Raw genomic sequence first — 26,293 nt, forward strand, 5'->3', positions numbered from 1 at the left:
ACTCCTATTCAAGATGATGGCTGCAATTACAGCGTACTAGAAGCACCTCTCCACTCTGCATCACCTTTAAAAATAGGGGCAGGTCTATTTGTGTCAGTAGACCTTGGCAGGAAGTCACACACAGGAACAGGAACTGCATAGAGAAACCAGTCAACTTCCAAAATAAAAGACCAAAGGTAGAAATGCTCCTGGTTAGATTTGATTCTCTTCAAAGGAATCGAATCTGCATCTGAGACATCACAGTGTATTCCTGGGGTGAAGCATGTAAGTGTGTTTGGCACAGCACAGTTCGAGTTACTTGCCTGAACTATCTTGCAGGCTTGGCTCCATTTAGCTCCCAGCACATTTTTTCTCAACCGTTCTTCATGCTGAGTCGTTAAAAATGTATTATTAGATTTTAGGGAAAAATTCCTCCTGTTACTTGGGAAAAGAAATGATTCTGGAAAAACAAGCCGGATGTGATAATAAAATCTGTCAACAGTGCCAGACACTAATGTGTCGGTATGACAATATGATACTGAATCATGATACTCGTTCTTTTGCTTTGTGCTCCTTGGAGAGCTGCAAGTCTCTCACCTCTCCACTACACTCTGTCTATAAAAACCTGACTCACCCAGAAAACCCCCTCTACAATATAACACAAGTATGACCACCAGACTGACAGATAAATAGTTTCCTCATAGCGAACCCAAGCTGGAGATACCAGTCCACGAGTTTACTGAAAACACAGTTCCAGAGCTGAGGCTAATTATTCGTCAGAGCTGATGAGCCTTGGCACCCAGAGCAGGAGAAGGTCAGGGAATACAGAGGCCTCGCTTTGAGCAAAACCACCCAGCATATTACTGCTGTCCAACATTTATATCTTGCTTACCCGGTGTAGAAAGGTGCAGCAATAAGCCCTGTTTAGATGAAATAGCAAAGGACATAAGGGATGTTGAGGACAATCTTTCAGTAGTGAATCAGCATTTAAATCTTTTTTTTTCGTGTGTTCTGCCGATCCCTGCACCATCAGATCAATACGGGTGACAAATTAGGCCAGACTTGATTATTTGTATTCTGCTTGATGCACTGACAAGACCTTCTTGTGAGGTAATGAGGTCAGTCCTTTCCCAGGACTTCGCAGTCACTGACCGTCTGCAGCAGGACGCAGTGGATTACAAATGAGTACATTTAATTTAATGACTACAAATCAGATTTCTTCACTTAGCACAAAAAAGTGTCACTTGCACGCAGAACTGAATACTTATTGCTAATCAAATGTGACTTTAAATTACAGTTTTGATGTCAACATTTATGTTAAAATGCTTCTGTGTTGCAGTGATGTAACTGTTTTGTCTCTATTTTTTTATTTGTTTTTAAGTTCAACAAATTTATGATTAGCCTAATTGTGTTAAATAATCTTCATTTCAGTGTCGATAATTAAGTAGTTTTACTTCTTAGTTGGTGATTTCTGTATATTAAAGACTTGAATCTGCATGAAAAACCTTTCCTCCTTGTTTGTAGCTGTTTGTAGGTTTTCTTACTAATGAATAGCACACTCATTTAGCTTTCATTGCTTAGTAGAGAAATTACAATACAATAAAAAACATTTGAAACATATTAAGTACTATTAACTGAGTGCACTCATTGATGAAGTGCAGATGGTGACCACCATGCTGATGGTTACCAACAGCTTCTGCCACCCCCCAATGAGCAGCCTCGTTTTAGTGTAAGACCAGAGGCCAGAAAGAAGACGACGCAGCCAAGCTCAGAGCCACACAGTGTCCATTCGCTCTAAAGAGGTCGGAAAGGTCGCTACCCAGCCGTTGCCGTCCACTGACTGGAAACGACCAGTGATAAAGCATGCAGAGGCCATCTCATGGAAGGAGGAGGAGGCTGCAGGAGGAGGAGACAGGACAGGTTAGTGTGTTGGGGAGGGTGGAGAAACTAAGCGCATGGCCTTTAGCCACATGACACTCACTGAGGAAAAAAAGAAAGCAGGGCAGCTAGCTTGCGGTTAAAATTCAGAAATTCGTTGAGCTGGAGCTGAATCCATTCATTTGAATATAAATCAGTTTATCTTCCAGCAGACGCCGGGGAATCTTCCCCAGTGGCACCGGCACAGATGTAATTTACACTGTTGCATTACATGAGTTTTTTTTTTTATTCCAGCCCAAGCAGTCGGGTTCGTCTGCCAAAACGAGCTGGAAAGACACCCACAAATGTCACAATGTTGAAATGATAATATTCCTAAGCATAGATTGAATTACAATTTCAAACATTAAGCCGGGACCATGTGTATTTACTTTAGTACTAATGAAAACATCAAGCTGGCATGTACTGAACAGCAGGGATGCACTCGGCCAGAGGATGATACACAGGCTTTCTACAGCGCTCCTGTTTTATTGCTCCCACCACATTGGCCAAAATTTCTCTACACAGCTACCATCGACTGATCCAAAGAGTACATGTGCTTTCAAACAAAGCAAATGTAGCAAGAGTAGGATGTAGTGACTAAAAGCCAGTTCATGCTCTGCCAGAAGTAGTTTCTGAGACATGCTGTCCAGTGATGTCAGACGTGTTTATATCTGATCGAAATAGCTGCACTCAAAAGCAGAGTGAAAGACCGCCTGTCATAAAGAGTAGACAGACATGATGAAGCCTACATTTTTTGGGGATAATAGCATGTTTCCAGTTAGTTTCCCCAGAGAGACATTGATAGCATTGCTCAGGGATGTGCACATGAAAAGTGCACAAACACTAAAAAATTTAAACTCAGCCTGCTTTCTCACCTCCGCAACCCTGACGAACGCTGGTGATGTGAAGTCGGATAATTGGTTTCAGAAAAAATACAGAAGTAGAGAAGTGGAGACAAAACCCTCATCTTTGTGAAGAGAGTCACAAAGGTATTCCTCCCTTTAGCAAGCTGCACAGACACTAAGGGTGTGTGGTACAGATTTTATCATAGTAGCACTCATTACCGTGATAAAGCACATAGGTCTGGATTTAAAAACATAAAAGGGGAAATTTACCTCCCGCAGCACCTGATGAACTACACCATTGCCACAGGTTATATACATTAACCAGACGCCCCTGGTAGGTAGTGCTTCTTTCAATCCATTAGCAATTATTCTGTCTTGGAACTAGGGCCAGATTCGTTATCGAATCCCAAATCGATTCCTGATCAATTTTGTGTTTGTAAAGAATTAGGCCCACACAGGTTTTGGCACTGATTTAATTGTTTCATTACCTCTGAGTCTGAGCACAGTGCAGAAACAGTAAAACAGAGGCTTGCATGTTTTCCAGTGTGCCAGAAAAACATGTCAGAACTGATAAAAGCAATTGATAAGCCTGGACACGTGCTGTTCCAGTGCACTGGACGATTCCTATCCCGAGGTCTCACACTCACTCATTTCGTTCCGGAGGATAAAGATCTTTTCTCTTAATGTTTTTTGGCCAGCAGTATTGTAGGTAACATACTCTTCCTAACATTAGGTTATTGTTAAGACAAAACACTGTGAATAAAAGTCTTTATTCACTGAAATGAAATGATTTGAGTATCTGAATGACCTTAACTTGTCATAGGACCTTTCTGTAATGCAGCCTCTGGTGCATATGAAGAGGAAGTCCTCTACTTTATTATTTTCCAGCCTCAGATTCATGAAATGTGCCTATCCAACAGTTTCCCTTCCATACAGCTGCCGCATTATGATCAGCAAAACACACAACAAACCGGCAGCTGTGTAGCAGACGACACATTCATAAAGAATTGAAGGTACCCTGGACTTGTCCTTTGTTTTTGCAATCCCGTAGGAGCCTCTGTTGTTCTGCTGGAGTGACAGATACTGGTGAGAGTAAATCTAGGTCATCGCTGTGTATTCGAGGCTCAGCATTAGTGTTTGACCCAGTAGTTTCACCCCACGGTGTTTTTCAAATTTTTGTGTCTGACTCTCAACCTCTGGATTCACCCTGAGAACAATAGAGTGATGAATCGTGTCTCATATCAGTAAAGTCAGGTGAAACTTTTCTGCCACTTTCGACAGCTAATCACATTTCAGTCCTCGTTTCCATGACAATAAAACCGAAACGAAAGACTCCAAAAAGAGGAGTATTTGTAGAGCGGTTCATCACATCGCAGCTGGGAGAAGCAGAATACTGATTGCGCAGGTCTCGATGAGTCCGTGTGTTGGAATGAATTTAAAGAAAGACTCAATCAATAGCTTGTATAATAGTATACGTGATTTGTAACTGAAAACTACAACAACTCAAATACACAACAACAATATTACGTGTGACTCAGCAGGGATTCAGGAGAAGAATGAAAACGGAAAAAAAAATTCCCGTGGAGCAATTCTGCCAGCTCGAAACAAAAGAGAAAAAAAAATCCAAAGCCAGCCACACATTAAAATATTTTTCTATTCTTGTGCATCATTTACTGTTCCTTGGCCCTGATCATGAGATATTCATCTTTGTACTTTCAGGCAGGTCTGCATCCACAGTGATCACAAACGACTCTTTTAGTGTACTTTTGTACAATCATTTATGTGAATTTGATGCTGATAATAATGCATGTGGAACGCAACAAAAGTACATAATGCCTGTTAAGCATGAAGCTCTGTTATGCACATGCATTGGTACAACAACACAACTGGCTCCTACTTTCACTAGCTCTTTGGAAACAAGCTTTCTCCTGCAGCTTTCTCTTCATGCTCCGTCTCTCTCTTTACTATGTCTGCCAGTTTGCACAGCCATCAGGAATTGGACTGTGAGTGGAGATATGTTGTTGGGAGAAACCCAAACAGCTGGTTTAACCCCTCAAACACCCAACCTGCTTAAGTGTCCTTGATGGAAAATCTCTTCTTCTTCCAGCTGAGATGCAGTTATGCAGCTGCTGCTGACCTGTAACCTCCATGTGCCAGAAGAGCAATTCATTGTGCCTCAAACTGTCCGTGCAGTACTTCCTTATACCCTTTAACAGAAAGCCCAGCCCCCTTTCTTTTGCTTCCATCTTTCCTGTCACTCTACCCTGTGAGTGGGGGGTTGTTCAGTCTCTGGTAGGTGCAGCAAGGTTAATATCCTCTCAATCAAGCCGCCCATCATCTATGGCCTCATGTGAAGCTGTCTGGAAAAGCTACAAAGGGCTACTGGAAAGTAAAAACACAACGGATGGAAAAACACTTGACTTCTGCTGGTTTCTGCTTTACATGTTAATACTGTCTCCACTGACCTTTCCTTTAAGACTGCTGCGGGTTATCGCACTCAAAATGTCATTAAGGTTCACCTATTAAGTCTTCAATCGCCTATAGCGCTCTTCTCCCTGCCTGCCACAGCATTAGAAACATTTATAATGTAATAATTACCATTAAATATAATGGGAAAAACTGCGGTTGACAGCTTCTTGAACATGTGCCACCTGGAGGACTCTGTTACCTGCAAAATGACCTGTTTTTAAATCCATGCCTTCCGTTTTGTAAGACATGCTGTGGTTCATTTCCAATTTATAGAGGGACAACTTAGGCCCTTGGTATTGTATTACTGGTGCAAGACAAAGGATATCCTATAGCTATAGCCAAACCAGCTACTGCTGAAGCATGCAGCTAATCATACCATTGATCAATAAAACTCCAGCATCTGTTCTCATGGAGATGCTGCAATGCAAATATTTATATTGCCAAACCTATTCTTGACTAGGAATGGGTACCGGTATCCGGATCTGACATAAACGGTAGTAACCAGACCGAAAAGCAGCGCATATTTTGGTGCTTTATTTCTGCGCTTTTTTTTCTTGAGACGTCATACACTTTGGATTCTAGACAATCATTTTACGTTTCCAAGGATAGTAGGCAGGCCCAGGTACGTACGTTCTTTTAGAGCAGAGCTACAGATTAAAAATGCCCAAGGCGAAGCGGTCAAAGTCTGGCTGTACTTCACAGCAAAAGATGCAAACTCAGCAGCCTGCAACAAGTGCTTTAAGGTGATACTGTGCAAAGGAGGTAACACCTCGAATCTGATGAAACACCTAGCGATGCATAGCATTTTTTTAAAAGCCGAGAAATGCACCGTTTTTGATAGCTTGCTGCAAGACCTCACACCGAGCACATCTACTGCGGGTGTGGTGCCTGTTATCGGACCCGGAGTTAGCAACATCCTCCAAGAACCCGAAGAGTAGAGTCCTGGCCCCTAGCCCTGCCAGTGTAGCAGAAATGATGACGGATGATGATGGCAGCAGCAGCCGTTCTTTTCAACGTGAGTAGCTTAATTTTGCTCGTGTGTAATTTACGTTGAGTAGGCTAACCACGCTATTAAATTAATGCATGTAAGGTGAACTAGCAAACACCGCCGTAGTTACATGCGGCTGTCTTCTTGTTTGATAGAGTGATACCATATATGCCCTATAGCTGCAAAAAAGGCTAACATTGTTATCTTTTTACAAAAAAAAACGAAAAAAAAAACCATGAGAGGTTTTAGGACAAAGTTTGTGTTTTCCATTGTTTAAGCACCAGTTCCAACCCAAGGAGGTATGTTGTATCAACAGAAAAGGCTAACTTGGTTATCATTTTGCAGAAAAAAAGAGAATGCTAAAAATAAAAACATGAGAGGTTTTTGGACAAAGTTTGTGTTCTCCATTCTTTAAGCACCGGTTCGAGCACCGTTTAAGCTCCGGCACCGTTTCAAAAGTACCGGTTTGGCACCGGTATCGGATAAAACCTAAACGATACCCATCCCTATTCTTGACTGGCTGACGAGCTTGTAGCACAGCTGATATCGCAACGCACAGGAACATTTTCTCCTCCACTGTGTGATTCACCACAGGTGCCTAAAAGAATCATGAGGTATTTATATTCAGTATCTTATTTTACAGTTAAGTCATAAATCTTTTTTCTCTTCACCTTGCTTTTAGTCTGTACACTTGGAAAAGTCCTGCCTTCATAATTCATGTCCTTCCTTGCCTCACATTGGTCACTGAGTTTTACCAGGAAAAACACTTCCATCTTATCCATAATAATATCTGTGAGCCTGATTTATGCCCCAGCAGGTACCACTGCACTGCTGTGGTCATCTTGTACTCTCCACTAGCTCTCCCAACATTTTCCTTCTCACCTGCTCAGTATTCAAATCACACACTCTCCCTCACTGGCACAAAACTTCTTCGGAAATGGGTCGGAGAACTGTGCTGGTTACAAAGTGCTGCTTAGCATCAGCAAAATCTGAGCTCTATGATGTGCAAACATGACATCTGTGTGTTTAGCTGTGTCTCTGTGAGAGCTAGCCTTTAGGGTAGAGGGGTGTATTGCCGCAAGCAATTTCTGTATCCGTGCTGTGCTTCACTAGGCTAAACTACGCTAAACTAAGCGCCCAGATTAACACTGAGACAGTCATTGTGTGGGACTGGCCTCAGCTTCAGGGTAAGCATGCCGAAGCACAAACGGCTATTGCTGTCATGTCAGAAATATTCTTGGATCACACCGCTGCCCTCAGATATCTGGGCAAATGAAGGTCAACGTTAAGGTAACATCACTCAAAATGTTTCCTTTGGAATGAGCGTGCAACCAGTCTTCTCGATGAGAAATGAGTTTGTTTAGCTTCGTACCAATTCCTTAAGTGTAGAGTAACATAAGGAGGTTGTTAAAATGGCTAGGTTAACATCTGGCCAGGGGACAAGCGTTGAAAATGAGGCATTTGGCTAACACGGGCAGTTTTACGGTTCTGCTGATTAATGTGCACTGTTCCTGGTTCTTTGTTCAACTGTTACTGGATATTTGGAGGGTAATTCAAATCTTTTTTTTCCCCTGATATATTTACTGATAGTCTTAATCAGCATGCAGTTGGCTAATTCAGGGGTTTGTTGCAAATGAGCTGAGTTCAACTAGTTATCAGCCTACCGTGAAAAAGTTTACTCGACTTCAACAGTGATACTATTCTTCTACGTATGCTGCAGATGGTGCTGTAAACACCAGTCAGAGCTGCTCTGACAGACAAACAGATGACGGCACCAATTATTTTTATATGAGATATCTCAGGGATTAAATGTGTAGTTAAACATCTGTACATTGGCAAAAAAAAGCAGTTTTCATCTTTACTTAAATGTGATTATTAAACAAAGCTAGACCCTGATTTGCAAACTGCAACCACTCTTACAGATTTGAATTTGAACATTTTAAATATAAAATATAATATAAATATCATCTAGCAATGCATTTTCACTTTAGCTACTGTACTAGTCCATCTGTGTTATTGCACAGTCCCACCTTCCTCGCAGATTAAGCCCTGGTGAATGGGTCGGTGTATCCAGTCGGCAGCCTAATCTCATAATCAAAGCGCAGATGGAGAATGGACGCAGCTCCAGCTCCATCATCCGTTCCCTACTAACCATATCTCCATCTTTCACATCCAGCAGGCTGCTTCACACCATCCCACCATCTTACATCATATTACTTAATCAGCCCAGAGTATTTTTGGCACAGCCAGCACAATACCGCCCATCTACTGTATGTCAGGAGTTGGCAGCAGCCATTGCAAGCTCTGCAGGCAGCAATCTGGCAGCAGACTCGCCTGGCATGGGAGTTCTGTCCAAACTAAATGAAGACCAGCCGCTGCCGTCTGGATGCCGGACGGTTAGCTAGCTCTGTTTGAACGTCTGTCAGCGAGGGGCGTGTCAAGCTGGGAGATGAGACTGTGCCCAGGCACCAGAGAAGCTGGCACTGCTGAGGACAGCTTCATGTTTGAGTGTTAGTAAAATCAAGCAAGGCAACGACACCCATATGCTTTCCACTGTTAGATTTCAAGTTCAGCTGAACCTCTCGGATGGAGGGAGCTGGAATGGGAAGTACTTTATTAAAGTGTTTCCAATTGTGTGCGTTTAGTGTAAATTCGAAAGGCTCGATTCTCACAGCACTGTCTGAGAACATTTCAAGTGTCTTAGATGATCTATTATTGTACACACAAGCAGATCAATAAGTTGTATTTGGTGCTTTAAAACTTAGTTCCGCCTACGATTTGCAGCTCCTAATGTCTGAACACAGGAAGGACTGAGCAGTGATCCTCCCTGTATAGCCTGTGGAAAATACTGCTTTGTTCGGAGAGCATAATGAGATGCTACCCTACTTTTCTTTTACAGGTGTGTTTAGGGAAAACATCAAAAATAAACAACTCAAAGCTGTTCCGTGCGTGGCAGGCAGTAAAGACAAAGGCATAATCCTCAGCTTGCAGCCGTACAAAGCAAACTCCCCAGATGTATAGGTAGTCTGTGAGGATACACACGTGAGGTTTGTGTGTGTGTGCGTGAGTGCCTGCCTGTTTACCCAGTCGCACAATGCAGGGAGGAGGGGAAGGAAAACACAGGGACAGGCAGGACCTTCCGAACGCAGTTTAACAAAATGTCAAGCGCATTCAGAACGCCATTCGACTGAAATGCCATCCAGGCGAGGTAGCAGAGCGACAAACAGTGCAGAGATGGAGCTGCGTAAAGCAAATGCCAGACAAATATTTATAATTATAACACCTTCTGACTGATAATGTACTTGAATTTCTATAACAGTATATGGATTCAGAGACTTAAAAATTCCAAACACCTAGGCCTGCACAGTGTTGATCTTCAGCACGGCTGAATGGGATTTACACACAGTGCTTCTGGAAGTGTGTGCAGTAAAGTTAAGTATGTGTTTTGGACAGGGTTGGAGTTAAAAATAAGAAAGTGTGGCAGGGGACACTGCAAATTCAAGAAGCATCCTGTTTTAAAAATAACAAAAAAAGTCAAGTCTAATGAATTCACGAGGCCATTTTAAAGAAACAGGTTTCTGCCTTAAATGAGGGGAAAAAACAGTCCGAAGACTCTACTTGAGAGAAAGCATGTTTACTCAGACCAGCTCGGTCTGTTAAGAGGTACTGGGCAGGAGTCTAGCTTTCTTCCCCTGAAGTGTGGTATAATATAATTGTGCTGAAGGGCTGCACGCCACAGGAGGAGAGTTTTATATCGAAGCCTGCCTGCTGTAACGGTGTCAGGTGGTATTTATGAGACTTGTAATGGCGCTGAAGCCTAGGCACACCTGCCATGCTGGGAAGGGTACACACACACGCACACACAAAAGCACACATACACGTTCACTGGCAGCAAATCCTTCAGTTTCCTTGTTTCCGCTTGTTTTTAGCTGTTGTTTGGATGCATATCGGTGCTCGGTTGCTTGACGAATCTGAGGGTTTTATGTACACAAATAAAAACAGAACATGTCTTCACGTGGATTCAGTCTGAGAGAAAGCAGTGTGACATAAACAGTTTTCCCTTTTTCAATAGAGCAGCGTTTTTCAAGTCAAATCATCATCCAGCCGAAAATGAAACCAGTGTTTAAAGTAATAATTTTTATTAATCTGCCGATAATTTTCTCAAACTTTAATGCCTGAAAAACCGGCTTAACATTGATCAGTGAACACGGTGACACATCTGAAGTGTTGTTTTGTCAGAGTAAAAGTAAAATACATATATAAATATATTTAAGCATAGTAAAGATAATGGCGCTCAATAGAATAAACTAATAATGGCTTCCTATAAAAGTGCTATTTGGGTTTCTCCTAAGGCTTTTCTGCCTCTTCAAATTAGAGAAGGCAGACTAACTAAAGGTTGGTGAGATTAACTCAAAGCACCTCTGAGCTCACATTAAGATGGCTGCTGCATGAGACTAGAGAGGAAAAACAAACCGTGTTGATGAAATCAAGTCAAGACGTGAAAGCTGCAGCCTCTGAGCTGCACCTGTGCCAAATCTCTCGTACCTCTAACCCAAAAAGGGAAACTGCAGCTCAGACAGACTTGTGCTTAAGTTTCGTACATGATGAAAGCAGGAAATTAAACTTTTTACCCATTGACTAGAGGGGCTGAGTTTCCAAAAGCCAGCAGCTAATCTGGTATCAGAAGTGTCGACTTATTTTGCTGTCAGTTTGATATTCCCGTAACAGTCTGTATGAGGAAACCCATCATTTAAAGCACAGTTTCTGTTCAAGCCCAGCAGCTCGCCAGGCTTTGGGAGAATTTTTAAAATGATTTTCTTAAACAAAACAACTCTCAAGTTAGCAAAAGTATATTATTTACCTATTGTCACTTTTGTTAGGGTTGGAATGAAAGAGGTTAACCACCATCAGATGTCCTCTGGCTGGTAGAGGCTGTGTTACTTGCTCTTCATGCTGGAAATGGGAAATAACCTCTCTTCTTTTAACAGCGGGAGAGTCTCCCTAAAGTCTGATGTGGAGCCATCCCAACATACTGGTTTTACTAGAGCAAGACGGGAACATACATTTGAATCCTGTAACAAGTGCATCAACCTTGACATGTCAGTTATTGAGACCTCTACATTTTTTATCTGCATGATTTTCTTTTTTCCTGAAAAACCTGATTCCTACAATCACACACATGCAGTGCACAGATAATCCACCAGGGATCAGTAATTCATGCAGAGGGTCTATTGAGTCATCCAAAATGGCTGCTGTCAGTCAGTGACCCACAAGTGACTTTTCAAGAATATCTTTGCCAGAGTAAGAAAGATTGTTACTGATACTTCAATAGGAATATTTAATGGATTAACGCAATGTAAAACTGCTTACTTTTAAAATCACCAGATGCCAGATGTAGCAAAAGTTGATACAAGTTAAAACTCACATATGTAAATTGATATTATATTTCTTTTCTTTTTTTATTCAGAAGGTTCAATAAACACTGTAGTTTCAAAAAATGTGAATTTTCTGGTAATTAATTCATAGTTCAGGCTTTACAGGGGCAAGTATTCCTATAATGGTGCACTGCTTTCCCACACAGCTGCTTGACAATATAAGTCCTCCCACCTCATTCACTGGACTAATGTCACAATGCTTGAATTAGTAAACACGGTGTACATATACATGGACCCAAACCAGCTAATCTGAAGCAATATGGCCTATTTTTAAGATTAATTTTAAAATCGTATACTTTTAATGCAAAAAAAAGAAATGTTTTACATAGTCTACAAACTTGATCCAAAAACTAAATATCGCCTCATTTTCCACCTAAAACTGTTGCTTTCGATAGACATTAATAGTGTTCGTATAAACTGCAACCTATTCTGAATGCTTTTGTGGTTTGACATCTGATATTTATACTTCACAGCGCACACTGAAAATTACACATGATCAACAGGTGTAAAGGTTACATCTTCCCAGCATTAAGAAGAGACACCTCTGCAAAAATAATCCTAGGCTCACTACAGTTTTATGCAATGAGCCCAATATATACTGCAGCAAAATTAGAGAGGAAACACTGGGAGGACACAGAGGTCCTGCTACAGTGACACATTTTTATAAGCAAACACCCCACAAAATCACACCTACGTGTATGTTTATGGCTAGCTTCCATCTTCAAAGCTATTTTCTAATGTTTGCACACAGAGTGCAGTGTACATATAGACTCTAAAGCCAATGAAGGTGGCCTTCTCAAACGTGTCTTCTTATGTGAACGCAAAGCAAGCCAAAATCCCACGGAGAGACAGCAACACAAACACGCAAACAAAAAGATGAGAAAGCCTGCGCTGTCGCTGCTCCACTCTCCACCTCTTGTCAACTCAACAGCTGACACCTCAGCAATCACGCTGCAACAGCAACACTGACACCAAAACTGCTTTGATCAACAGAAATATAAGTGCATAAGCACAGCGGCGTTCTCAGCGGCACCGGAGAAGACTGTGTCCTATATATCCTGAATGCTCACCAAAAAAAACAAAGCGAACGGGAAATAACCATAAATCCAGCAAAGAATAAAAGCAGTAAAAACAGGAAGGAGACGATTTTTACTCCAATGACCTGTAGTTTTTTATGAATTAATATTCAACCATGAAACTAGACAACAGCTGCTGCTTTTGAATTGAATTTCTGAATCAATTTGATCAATAAAATGTCAAAAATGAATATCCTGTGAAACAAAGAAAAGCCTTACAGCTGAGCAGCTGAATATGCTCCATGTTAACCAACTGATGAACAAATTGTTTCAGCTCTACATCTACTAGGATATGAAATACAAAACATTTCAGCTGCTACTGCCTGGGACACAAATGAGGGACACAAAATCACACTTTAAGCACCGTTTGATTAAAAACTACTATCGCCAAATGTCCTCATCAAGTATGGATGCTGCACGAAGATATTCATGGCTTTTTTTTCTTGTCCATGTTTATTCTCTGTTCATTCCTGTAGCGCTCATTTCTGCTCCTGAAGGGTCCAATCACTGCAAAATTAGGATCCTTACCTTACAATATAATGCGCCTTGACACCAATGTTGTTGTGATTTAGCGCTATATAAATAAATTGAATTTAACTGATTGCATCTGGAGAGAGTTACTACTGCTTAAGCTGATCAAAAAAGCCCCTTAATGTTAAAAAGTGTCTTTGGTGACAACCTTCAATCCTAAACCCTAAATATATATATTTGAAAGTATTTTTACTCACTTCTACTCCACAAGGTCGAACCAGGAAATATTTTGCACATTTATCAACCATTCGATGAGTCATTTTTGCATTTTTTAAATTTTTTGTTTTTTCATCAGTCCGTTAAAACGATGACTACCACAATTGGTATGCTAGTGGAAAATCCCCTTGCTTTTATTTTGATCTTCGATATAACTTAGTCTCCTCCTCCAGATGAATTCCAGTTTTGGACTACACCTGGTGATGACAGTTCTTCTTTTGCTCTGACGAGCCAGGGAAGGGTCGCTCTTACCAGAAACGTCTGGAGGTGGCAAGCTGCTTCACGTGATACCACACCAAGCTCCCCAAGGCTTCAAAGTAGCACAAAAAAATAGCAGCTGCGGTCCAAGAGTGTGGAATTACAGTGTGCCTGTGTGACGAGAGGAAGTTCATTAAATTCCTCAATTATATTTGTCACAAAGCACTTGGAGATTAAGACACAAACACTGCTACTGCCAGGAATAGAATCCAAATCTGTGCAAAACTGTCACAGAGTCGCTATAGGCTGAGTCGCTATCACGGCGTGATTCAATAACAGCAGCAAAAACACATATTCAAATAAAATGCTTGCAGAGTATGACTTTCAGATAGTGCTGACACCCTGCCAAGAACCACTGTGGAGTGCTAATGTGGTTATTGTCACAGCTTCAGTACAAACGTGTTGCTTCTTGCCTACAGCCCATCAAAACCCGTGCGATCTTCTCACGCAGCAAGCCACCTCAATTACGGCAGCGTCACCTCCGGCTCCATCGGCCCTTCATCCTTCCAGTCTGGGAGTAATTCATGAGGGCTGTGTGGCCTCCATTAGCACTCCTCCGCAGGGACGGGACAGACTCTAAAGCACAGCATTCAGGGAGCACACAGGGGCCCCGCACTTTACCCTAACAGCTTCATCAACCCTCCATCCCTAGAGCCTCACACATACACACACACACAATCTCTGGAGGGCCCAATTAGCAGCCATCACCTGTAATTCAATAACAACACTCCCTTTCTTTCAGCCACTCCAGCGCTCTCTTTCTCTCGACTGTGAATTTGCTTGCATAATTTAAAAAGAACGGCGCTTAATGTTCTCCTGCATCAACAAACTAATCTCAATCTACAATGACAGTCTAATAGATTTGAATAGACTTTCAGATCATGTGTGCAAGCGAGGTGCGTTCCACCTTCTGGTGTTCGCTTTCACAAGCTTCATACATCATCCTGCTGGCTCCACGGACAGCAAATCAAGCCCACGGGATACAGAACAGATGAGAGACAGAGTTCACAATCCACGTCTCTAATCAAATCCTCTGTTCTCTCCTAACTTATTCAGCTTCTATGCCTCCTATGTGGCAAGTGAAGGAAGGGAGTGAACCCCACAATAAAGAGTAGCTTAACCACAAAAACTACAGGCAACAGAACCAATGAAAGATGTGTCCTGCAAGCAACTTCTTTTGTCCCAACAACAGATCAAAAGACACAAAAAGAGACATTTTCATTCTGGATTTGAGAAGTCTAAACTGTCAAATGCATTTTTGTTACAAAAAGAAAACAAACATGAGTCTTTTAGTTTCCAATTAACTTTCTGTTGATCGAGCAGACATGTGTTATATCAATAAACCTAAAAACACCCATTTCTACAAGAAGACTCAAAATTATGAGTCAACACAGCAAGTGTTCAAGCAGCAGTGTGAAAGGTGAGAATAAATCACTCAGCTTTGCCTCCAATCTCTTCTCCAATCTTTCTTCCAGTCCCAGCAGCAGCACAGCAGGACTGCTGGGACACTCCTCTGAGTCTCAGGAGTGTCTTTAATGAGTCGGGCCATTCCTAACCCACCTGTCCACTGCTCTTGATTTATGTCTCCTGAGACCAGAAGCACTGCCAGGACGTCGCCCTCCTACTCCTACAGTTATTTTTTTTGATATTGTTTTCTTTTTTTGGTTTGGATGGAAGTGGCTTACTATGAAGAATGAAAACAGAAATGGAATTAATCACAGTGATGTCAGACAGAAAGTAAAAAAATACTCACATTTGCTCTCAAATAAGCAAAGAAACACAAAGGGAAGCACATTTCAGATGCAAGAACTAAAGAATATGGTGTCTGAAAGGTTACTGTCAGACAGCACTAAAAAATTTAAAGTAGTTTATTTCGCAGAATATATATTTTTTCCACTTCTGGAGCAGAGATACATAATGCAAATCTGGCATTACAAAACCTGATTCATTGGTGCATGTCTAATGTTTAGTCAGCTGACCAGCTCATTACTCAAACAGTCACTACAGCTCAGCTTGCTGCTATGACTCAGTGGTAGTAAGAGAAGAAAAACTCTTTAGTTCTGTATTGTGTCAAATGTGGAGATCAGAAGTGAACTAAGGTTTTATTCTTTTAATGATTCCACTGCTGTGCACATTACTGCACTTTAGTTTATTCATTTCCACTTTTACTCTGCTCTCAGCTTTGCGTGCATTTTTTGCACCAGCCTCCCCACACCTGTCGCTTTTTGGTTTACCTTTGAGAAGTGTCCCAATTTTAAACAGTAAATCAAAGCGAGTATAGCCTATCACAGGCAGGTGGCACTCCACTTCAGTGACCAGCACACGCAAAAATTACAAATCAGCTTAATCTCTACTGTACGGCGCCCTCGCCCTCGGATCGGCACTTTGCCTGGAGGCGGCGTTCACTGATTTCCTCTGTTCTCCTTTTCCGCCGGCAGAAGAAGAAAAGAGAATGGAGGATGGCAGGGTATGCAAATTGTACCACCGCCAAAGAAGAAGGAGAGGAGTTTCCCACCGGCTGAGTGCGAAACGAGTGCTCCCCCTCTCCCAGGACTTTGAATGGGACTCTTTCTTTTTGAACACACTTGCCTGCACGCGCACACACACACACACACACACAAACATAACCCACAAAATCTCACAAAAGAGTTAATGCATTCAATATCTGAGTGCATTAAAGCGCTCTTATAAATGAACACGTATGCATTATTTTAAGGCGGTGGTCAGCAGCAGCAGATCGGCCTCCCTCCCACCCTTAGCTGCTAGGGGAACCTCTCGAATGCATGAATATTCAGGTGGCAGAAAGGGAACAAAAAAAGGCAACAGCAAAGCGTGTTAATTGTGAAAACGGGTTAGACCACCTGTAAGACGTTTGGCAGTTCCTCCGAGATTTTATGCACTGGTGGCGCTGGAGGTAATTTTCAGTTCTGGTTCCACATTTGGCTTTGTTTAGAGCGTAGGTGGCAGAGAGCAAACTTTGTATTCAAAACATCGATTTTTAACGGCGCTGTAAAGTCAGAAGGATTTGGCCTAACGATAATCTTATTTTAATATGACACGGCAGAAAATGAGCTTTCTGGTGCCTCTCAAAACATTTTGTTTTCTGGGAAGAATAATGACTACAGTCTTGCTTTTTTTCAGCAGCATGAAGCACAGGATGACTGAAAGAAATATAGAATCTGCTAAAGTAAATGCAGCTTTTACAGTAGCAACTAACAGAACAAAGGTATTATTTAGTGCTAATGCAGAAACGCAGTGGTGATGATGATGGACACCTACAAAACAACATGTTTTAATGGACAAAGACGTCATCACATTTTAAAGCGAGCTCTTTTAAAATGACATTAGTAAACAGGCACAGTTTAGTTTTCACAGCCTTTTATTTGACTACTTCCTTGTAATCTTCATGCAGAACAGAAAGAAATTAACACCGAAACTCTGAGCATCCTCATTCTGGTCACCGCTGCACAGTTTCTCTCAGCATACGGCATCTTGTACTGTACCTTCTGCTATAACACAGCTTGAGGGCTGCTCCACTGACCTCTGACCTCGCCGTGAAGGACACAGAATTTGCCTGCATCTTTTTTTTTAAAAAATCTTTATTTAGACAACTCTGCTCTTTGCAGCCTGAATGACACAATTAGTTGCTCTCAGTTTCATGTTAAATCAGAGGGCGCCGCACCATTTCCTTTTCACCTTGACTAAAAATAAGTCTCACGTTGAGTGTTCACGAGCTGCAGGGGCAAAGCGCTCACACCTGCATGACAACAGGCACGGCTGGGCTGGGTCATGTTTTTAGTCATCTGTCAAGCCAGCACAGCTAATAAGTTGATTGTGATTGTTGCTGCTATATTGGGTTTACCTCAGAGCCTTCACACATGTACAGTAAGGCAACATGAATGCGACGCATCAAAAGAAGCTGCTACAAAAGAAAATGTTTCTTATGTTGGTCACACACAAATGTAGAGGATGAGGTAATAACGTCCGCTGAAAGGTGGAGAAGCTGCTCTGCTTTTCGATAAGGTCGTGGTGCACTACTTCAACAGATTTCTGTGTTGACTTTACAAATCTAAGTGGAGCACATGAGTCACTGCTGGATATCTATCAAAAAGGACTCGTGTTTTATTAACCTGATCACGGATAGACAGCATTAAAAACTATCAGCTTTCCAATACTCCCTGTTTGGGCCATTCGTTCAAATATAGTATCTGATCAGCTTTTTAATGTGCATAAAACATGAATACAACCAAAGCAATAAATGTAACAGTGACTTGAAATGAAGAAAACTGACAGTATAGCTATCAAATACCTGACTGTGTTACCGTTTTTGTTGTTGTTTGATTGTTTTATATTTACCAATTCATAGAAAGAGCTACGTTCAGCAGCTCTCTTGTTCAGAAAGGTTCACCAAAGATGGTAACCCCACATGATTTGGCAGCTTTTAGTCCCGACGTCCTTCATGATGTGATTTGTGTTTCCTCCTGCTGACTGTGATAAACTCATCGACGTATTCACATTTAACTTTGATGTTTACATTTGTTACCAACAGATACACCATACAAACTTCAACCTAATGAACTGTCTGACTCTTTTATCTGATTTAAAGCTAGCACTACAGAAACACTGTACAATTCAGAAAGCTTAAAAGCTTAAACAGCCATTCAAATCTAATGCACACGCCTCGATTAGGCCACAATGAGTCGGCTGCCTTCACTTTCCGTGCCTGATCTGTCAAGGTGCCTTTATCAGCACACGTCATCTAATTGAAGCAACAGCATTCAGCGGGAACCGCTGATGTTCCCTCACAGGCACTTTGTTAATGCATGTAAATCCAAACAAGCAAGTCTGTGTTGTCATGCAAAGCCTGGAGGAAAGTAGCAGCTTCCCACCTTGATGCTAACATCCCCACAATACACAATGCACACACACACAGAGCTCAATTAGTCACAGCAGCAGCATCAGTTAGCCCTGATGCACCTCCCCCTCTGAACCATAAAAAGCGATAGGGAGGGGCTAAAGCTGAGCGGCTAAAGACATCCTGTAGTGCTTTGTCATTCCATAGCCCCATTTGTGCAAAGGAAACACACACACACACACACACACACAGCTTCAGGCTTTTTAGCACAAGGAGAAAGTAACTTCAATGATCACTGGCCATAGATCAATTAACAGCTAATGTTGACCACAACCACTTCTAATACCAGTCAGACCACTTCCCTCTGAAGCGCTCATCTCCCTCACAAACAGCAGAGGCGGCTGTGCAAGTAAGTGTTCACATAACACTCAAGTAATATTAAAAATAATAGCCTTACATGCAACAACTGCATTGGCTAGAGCATGTCCAGATAAAAATACAGGGTTGCATTACAGAAACAACTTGGATTTTGTGTAATTCCATTTGCTAAATGCAATTATAAGCCATTATAACGTCAATCATTTGATACCCAGCTAATCTAATGAGTGTAACAGCCAGTGTTAGCTTGCAAATAAATGTTCAGCATTACCTCTGAGGCCTCACATGACTCTGTGGGACTGTGTGAAAGACAGCTGCAACTGGAGCACCTGAGGGTGACCTCAAGAATATAGTTCAGACATAAAGATAAAAGAGACCTATTAAACAGGCTGCCACTTTTATATGCAACCCATCTTCCCGTAACGAAAGTATGTGTGCAGCTTTTCTGTGTTGCTTTGCACCAAAAATACAGTCCTGCACAGTGAAATATCAAGCAGTGATTTCAGATAATAAGCTCAATTAAATAGCAGCTATGGTCCTTTCACAATCAGGCGAAGCTTGGTGGTACAACATGCAAGACATTAACAGTGCAATACGGCAACTAGAGAGGAGTGCTCATAAATACGAGGGAGAAGGAAAATGCCATTCATCCACACATCAAACAACAGCAGCCTGATCAAAGAGGCCCAGCATTCACTGATTCACACCAAGAAATGTCTGTTTTGTTGACCTGATATTAAAGAGCAGTCACTGAGAAGAGTCACTGAAAGCTGTCTGTCACTGCAGCAGCATTGATTCTACTGGCAATGCTGCATGTCATTTCTCCAAATGCACATCTGCCAGTTAAATATTGATTATGACTAAGAATATTTGCATTAGCACAACATCAATTATAGAGGTACAGCTGAAATCAAAATGGCAACCTAAACAAAAACAACCCCATCAGCAATCACTCCGAGAACAACTCTCACTTCCAGAGTACAGACGGTGGTGACGGCAGAGTCCTGGCTCGCTTTTACGTACAGTATGAGTATCCAAGCCTGGGAGTAGGCCGCTGTGTTTATCCTGTCAAGGTATGTTAACACCAGGCTGCATTCCTGTAGTCCCTAAATTGCAGTGTTAGATTACAGCCCAGCTGAGAGTGCAGCACTTTAAAGGCGCTGGATGATGAAGCCGTGACCAAAGCAGCGGCAGCAACAGGCAGGGCACATGGAGGGCACACACCTGCCATTTACAGTTGTACTGCAGACAGTTAGCATGGCAAAAACAACTTCACACTTTAGCTTGAGCTCTTTTTCCTGCCAGACATCTGTATTATATACTTCAAAAATAGTATATTTGTTTTATGTGCACTAAATGTACAGATTAACTTCATCTTGGAAAAAAATGAGGGTTACTGGAGGTCTTTGCTTGGCTTTTGCATCGACATGTTCACAGGAAAATCATTTATGTTGAGAGCCAGAGGAAGGCAAGCTCTCTGCCAGCTATCATTAAAACCAGACAGGTTGGGTTTAGTTTGTTTAGATAGGCGAGAACAATGCTATTTGAAGTTGGGTGGCACAATATCACAGCACAGAGACAAGTGGAAATGAGACCCAGTGCTCTTTCAAGAAAACTGCCATGTGGCTTGTTATTAATGGATAAAGGCACAACTCCAGAAAATGACAAAAACCAGACGTGAAGATGTTAAACCTGACATTCTGTGCTGCTCATACATAAATAATATGAGTCAAAGACAAATCAAATTATGTAGTTTTTTTTATCTTTTGGTTCCTAACTAGCTCCAGAGGAGGCACTGCAGCAAAGACCACAGTCAATGATTAGCTTAAATTACAAGGTCTGGAAGCAGATCGCTATCATCGCCAACTTGACTTCTATCAGTGACAGATTACCTGCTCCATCTGATAACGATCTGCTAATGTTTTTGTTAAGTGCTCTGGTTCAGTAAAACCTAATTGTCCAAAGTAAAGAAATGCAAAAAATCAAACTGGAGATTTTGAGCAAGAGGAAGACAAATGAAGTCATAAATGGGCCCTTAGAACATAAACAAAGCAGATATTAGGCTAATAATGTACAATACAGCTATCAGTGATTTCAGTCATTCTTCTAACATGTAACTGTAAAATGTGCTATGATCTACAGCGTTTAAAAAAAAATTAACAAGCTAGTGATGGGATTGGAAAGCTGTAGCAAATTGTTTAATGTGTCAGAAACACACACAAACTTACAGCTTACAGCTTTTCTGGCAGTTTATTGCAAAACAGAGACATCAAACTTGTGGCAGTGGAGCTTTGGTACACCTGAGTCACACACAATGCTCTGTCCTACTCTGATTCTGCACTAGAATCAGACTAAGTGATAACAAAGCAGTTGCACAGATGCTAAAAATCTACTTGTCTTCCCAAACATAAAGTAGACCGGGACTTAATAAAGCAATCAGAACCCAATCGATCAAATAAATACAGCTGATGATGTAAGTGACATCTAATGGACATTCATAACAGACAGAATCTGACAGGTGTATCATCTCCTTGCTTCCTCAAAAACCTGTGCATACATATTTGACCGATCAACAACGTGCTTCTGTTTTCATTCTTACCTGATGCAATAACTGTAGAAGGCCACATATATTTCTGATATGTACCCAACATTAAAAAAAAAACATAAACCACTGCAATTCTACAAAGTCAGCAACTTGAAAATGTTATCTGGGGATTAGTGAAATTATAATAAGCATCTTTGGTAAATATGTGATAATTTATAGGGAAAATATACAAGCATTTAATCACAAAATGAATCAGCATATACCTAATTAAGATGTCATCCTCCTTAATGAGTAAAATCTAAAAGGTGAAATCTAGCTAAAATTACCTAAGCAACCTGAGTATTCACCTGCAAGACCAAGGATGAGGAAGTAATCCAGCTTTATTTAATTATAAAGGGTCCATTTATATGAGTATCAGGTAAGGTGAGCATTTTAACGTGACAAAGAAAGAAGCTTTTCAGGGACTTTAGTTGATTAAATCAGCAGCTGGTTGCCACATCACGGTGACGACGACTGGTTGGAGGTCATGGTACATTAGCACAGGCTAATATTTGGTACATCAGCTCTTTTAAAAATCGAAGAGGTAGCTGAGGACAAACATCGTGTGTGCCACCTGGATCAAAAGGTAACAGGAAACGAAAAAGAAAACACACACGTGTAAAGAGGAAGGGTGGAAACGAACCGAAAGGCAGAAGGCGGATGAGTTTCACCTGCAGCACATGAAAGCGCTGCGCACTGAATCACAACACCTTTTGCCATCTTGATTGTGCGCCCCATTACACGGACCGGGATGCGCTCCTTTCCCGTTACAGGCTCGTTTCACCTCAAATTTTAGAGGATGTACAGAAATGAGGAGCTAAGAAGCATTCCCATCAAGAAACCGTGGCTTAAACGCCGAGATCGCCACGAGAAAATCGGTGAAAATACACCTTTATAGGTGTTGCATCACCTTGCGTACCTGGCTGTCTCCGGTCCAGAAAAAAAGCAGCAACCCCGCCTTCACTGCAGTAATGGTACTGACCGCCATTCCCTTCCGCACACTGCTCGGGAAATTGTATAACGAACTATCAGCACAATGGATGGACACGGGAGGTTTGACGGTGAGCCACATAATCAACACTGTTATCGCACATGGTGAGGAATAGGGGAAGAATAGCCACCTTATGCCCCGCTCATTTTCCAGAGCAGACACACACACGGAGAGCTGTGGGGGTGCACTCGAACAAACGAGGCAACCGGTCCCACAAAAAATACATAAAAGGGGGATAAATCATGTTCAAGTGGGTCAGAAAAACGTGTCGATGCCATAAACACCGCCAGAATAAAGAGGGGTTGTTTAAAAAAAGGGGAGACGAGCAACCATTCGAAGCTGGCATGGTGCACACGGTGAGAAGTACCAGAAATAAATATTTAAATAATCACGTCTACCTGCACAAGTTGACATTTGGAGCGGTTTTTCTGGCTCCTCACGACACGCAGAGCTTTTAGGAAACGGCGAGCAGATCCTGTTCCGTGAACGGTCGAGAGCCGCAGGTGTTATTTGTGTTTATTTATAGGCCATTGGTCAGCCCCGTTATCCGCGTTCAGGTAAACATGATGATGATGATGATGGTGATGATGATGATGGCTCCCGTGTAGACGCGCAGAGTCACCGTCGTGTCGTCAGCAGGAGGGGGAAAAAGGTGCTTTCCAGCCCCTCGGCTCACAGACACACCATGCCTCATAACGGTACCCAAAAATATATATATTTATGGGTTTACTTTTTTTATTGGTGGATGCAACGAAAGAGGGGGAGAGTACAGGTAAGGAACTGGCCAATGAGGGAGTCCGGATGTAGGTGGGTGTAATAACGTTAAATTTAGACAGTCCTTTGGAGCCAAACTCTATTTACACTTTCTTTACTTCGTAAAAAGAATGAGATCGTTTTCATAATGAGATATGTGAGATAAATCCCAGCGATCCTGTATAAACACCACTAAGCAGCTAACCGGTAATTACGTATTATTTCCTTTTAATACATAAAAAGCAGCAAAAACAATATATATTTCCAGTATTGTGGCATGTAAACAAACCCGAATTTACCAGTAAAAGAAGCAAAAGTCGAAAACGTGTAATTGAAGCAATCTGCGAGGGAATCGAGAAAAAGCACGCCGAATAAGGAGAAAATGCTAAATGAATAAAGGTACGCTGGTTCAAACGGAGACTAAATGCATGCACGCGTGAAAATAAACTCGCGAAACCTACCTACTTCTGCAGAGTAAACAATACAATATACACGCTTACCTTAAGTAAGACAGCATGTGTACTTGCAGTTGGAGCAGGGAGGGGTAAAGTGGACTTGAAATAAACATCCCGTGTCTTTGCCATCACCGGAGCAGCACAAAAATAAATAAATAAATAAGTCCACCACAACAGCGTGATCCACCATCCGGCCATCAAAACAACACCCATAAAGTAAAGTTATCTTCAACAGAGAGCGACCACCAGCTCCGTCAGGGGGGCCGAGCAAGCAGCAAGTTAGCATGAAACTAACTAACACCGCAACAACCTCGCCCTAAAAGCTCACACTCTCAACTACAAGCTGCGCTCAGCGGGCCACGTTGTTATGCGAAAGCCCCGCAACCTGCCGCCAAGTGCTGCCGTCGTTACAAAACTGACCAAAAAAGAAAGAAAAGTGGAAAAAACAAAGAGCAAAGTGGAAAATGCAAACAAGTCTAAAAGCGCTCCTCGGGTTATTCTAGCAGGCAGATAACGGTTCACTCAGTCGGGTTTGCCCCATGCACCGCTAGGCGGAGAGAGAGAAGCCAGCCAGGTATAACGGTACACCACCACACTGGGATATGAACGCACTAATACGGACCAAAACTCCCTGAAATGTGCTCCAACTAACTTCCAAAAGTCCCCAGAAGAGGTGGACAGCTCATCGACAGCCCGCCTGCCTCGACCAGCAGCGGTTACGGCAGAGTTTGGACTTACCGCTGCTCCTCCTCGGGTTCGCCTGTTTTCTGCGCTTACACCTGGGGCCATCCGCCATGATCCTCTCGCTGAGTCTGAAACGCAGCGGCTCGCAAGTCACCTCCCTCCCTCCTCCTCCTCCTGTCTCTCCCGCCTCCCCCCACCTCCTCTCTTCCTCACCCCTCCCATCCACTTTACGACATCACCTTCTTCCTCGCAGAAACACCTGGTTTGCGACAGACTGCCCGCTTTTACGGCATCACCTTCTCAAACACCTCAGCACATGGCCCCTCCTACTGGCCGCACATGGGCGAGCTGGGAGCTCAGCTGCTGCTGCTGCTAACACTGCTGCTGTGTCAGAGTGGGTCCTGCTCGCACGCTGGCTGTGCCACCCACCTGACTGCTGAGTGGGAGATTGAAAAGTGTAGCAGTAAGGTGTTTCTCTGCAGGTGGAAAAGTAGAAACGTGGCGACACAGAAGAGCTAAGGGGGGTGTCAATAAGTCACTGATAAGAAGTGCTGGAGGAACACTGGGAAACATACAAGTCAAAGCCATGAACTAATTGATTAATTAAGAAGTCAGCTGGGTTTCAGTTTTCACACTTTATCAGCAAAGTGGCAAATTTGTTGTTGATTAGTTACAATTGATAGTTACACTGGAGTAGGTGATAATGGAAATACTCAAGTTCAAATTAGTACTCAAAGTTCCTGAGTGTTTCAAATTCAGCTTTAGTAGTCAGTGTTATCAGAGACACACAGAAGCCATAATTTACTGTATATTACATTGTTGTGTCATTATAAATAGTCTACAGTGTTGTTGAGGTGAAGCTAATTTACCTTTTTAATTTTAACTGTAACAGTGTAGTTTGCGTGTGTGTTTTTAAAGCGTGTTCTTAAAGTCCTTAAATAGATGTGATGTGGTTGAAGTGTGATGTATAAAGTAGCCGAGTGGTAAATATTGTACTTTTTAGCTCATTGCATGTGCTTGATACCTGTACTTACACTGCAGATTTAGATAATAAAGCAAACTATAGTCTAATCAATAAATGAAGCATGTTGTAAGTGCATGTGTTATATGTTAGAATATAGTAGACTGAGACTTTTTCAGTAATGTCATTTGCATGTGCATATTTATATATAAACAGTAATGTGCTGTGGGATGATGGGAAATAAGTGCAATAAAACATTGAAATATCTGCAAACATACATTGGAATACAGTATATAAGATGAAAACTGAGTTTTTACAATTCTAACAAGCACCTTTATTCTTCAGTGGTGCCTGAACTTTCACAGCTAAGCTTTCTTGTAATTTCCTAAAGTGGTCTTTAAAATCAGTTCTTCAGGGTTCTTGAAGGACATCCAGAGTTCTTCTCTGTCGGCTGGCTTTTGTTTCATTCTGTGCTTCTGTAATATTGAGATTCAGGATAGTGTTCCACTGTGTATTTTTCTATCCAGGTATACTTTTAGTGCATTGACAGTGTGTTTGGGATTGTTTTCATGCTGAAATTGCTGTTTTATGGTATTGCAGAGCATTTCTCATGATGCTTCAGAGAAAAGTAGATGGATCAAATGAAGGACCAGATTTAACTCTGAGGTTCCATGTGAGGTCTTTGCTGTATTTTTCATCTTTTTTCAGATTTTCAAATGAAGACAACTTTCAGATACTGTTCATCTGCTATGGGTAGTTGTTTAGACTTTCAATTTTTCTTATGTCTTCCAGTTGTGCAATTTCTAATGATTTTTTTAAGGACAAACTTCTTACCATGTCGGGATATGCCAATTTTTCCATTGATAGCTCTCTGGAAATCACCTTGTTGCTGTAGGTATACTATTTTATGTCTGCCAA

The 26,293-nt window shown here is 41.8% G+C and overlaps 1 protein-coding gene across 2 annotated transcripts in view; it reads right to left on the reverse strand.

The window, feature by feature from the left end:
- LOC113011241 (zinc finger E-box-binding homeobox 1-like) overlaps positions 1-25,889 on the reverse strand; it is a 76,930-nt gene extending 51,041 nt beyond the window's left edge. The window contains exon 1 of one of the 2 annotated variants that reach the window (XM_026150686.1): positions 24,469-25,889. In XM_026150686.1, the coding sequence (XP_026006471.1) occupies positions 24,469-24,526 (58 nt within the window). In that variant the 5' untranslated portion in view covers positions 24,527-25,889. Of the gene's footprint in view, positions 1-22,920; positions 23,761-24,468 lie in introns of those variants that run through there. The other variant, XM_026150687.1, reaches the window with a different exon arrangement.
- Between the last annotated feature and the right edge of the window lie 404 nt (positions 25,890-26,293).

This window comes from Astatotilapia calliptera, chromosome 18 (genome assembly GCF_900246225.1).
Source record: "Astatotilapia calliptera chromosome 18, fAstCal1.2, whole genome shotgun sequence".
NCBI lineage: Eukaryota > Metazoa > Chordata > Actinopteri > Cichliformes > Cichlidae > Astatotilapia > Astatotilapia calliptera.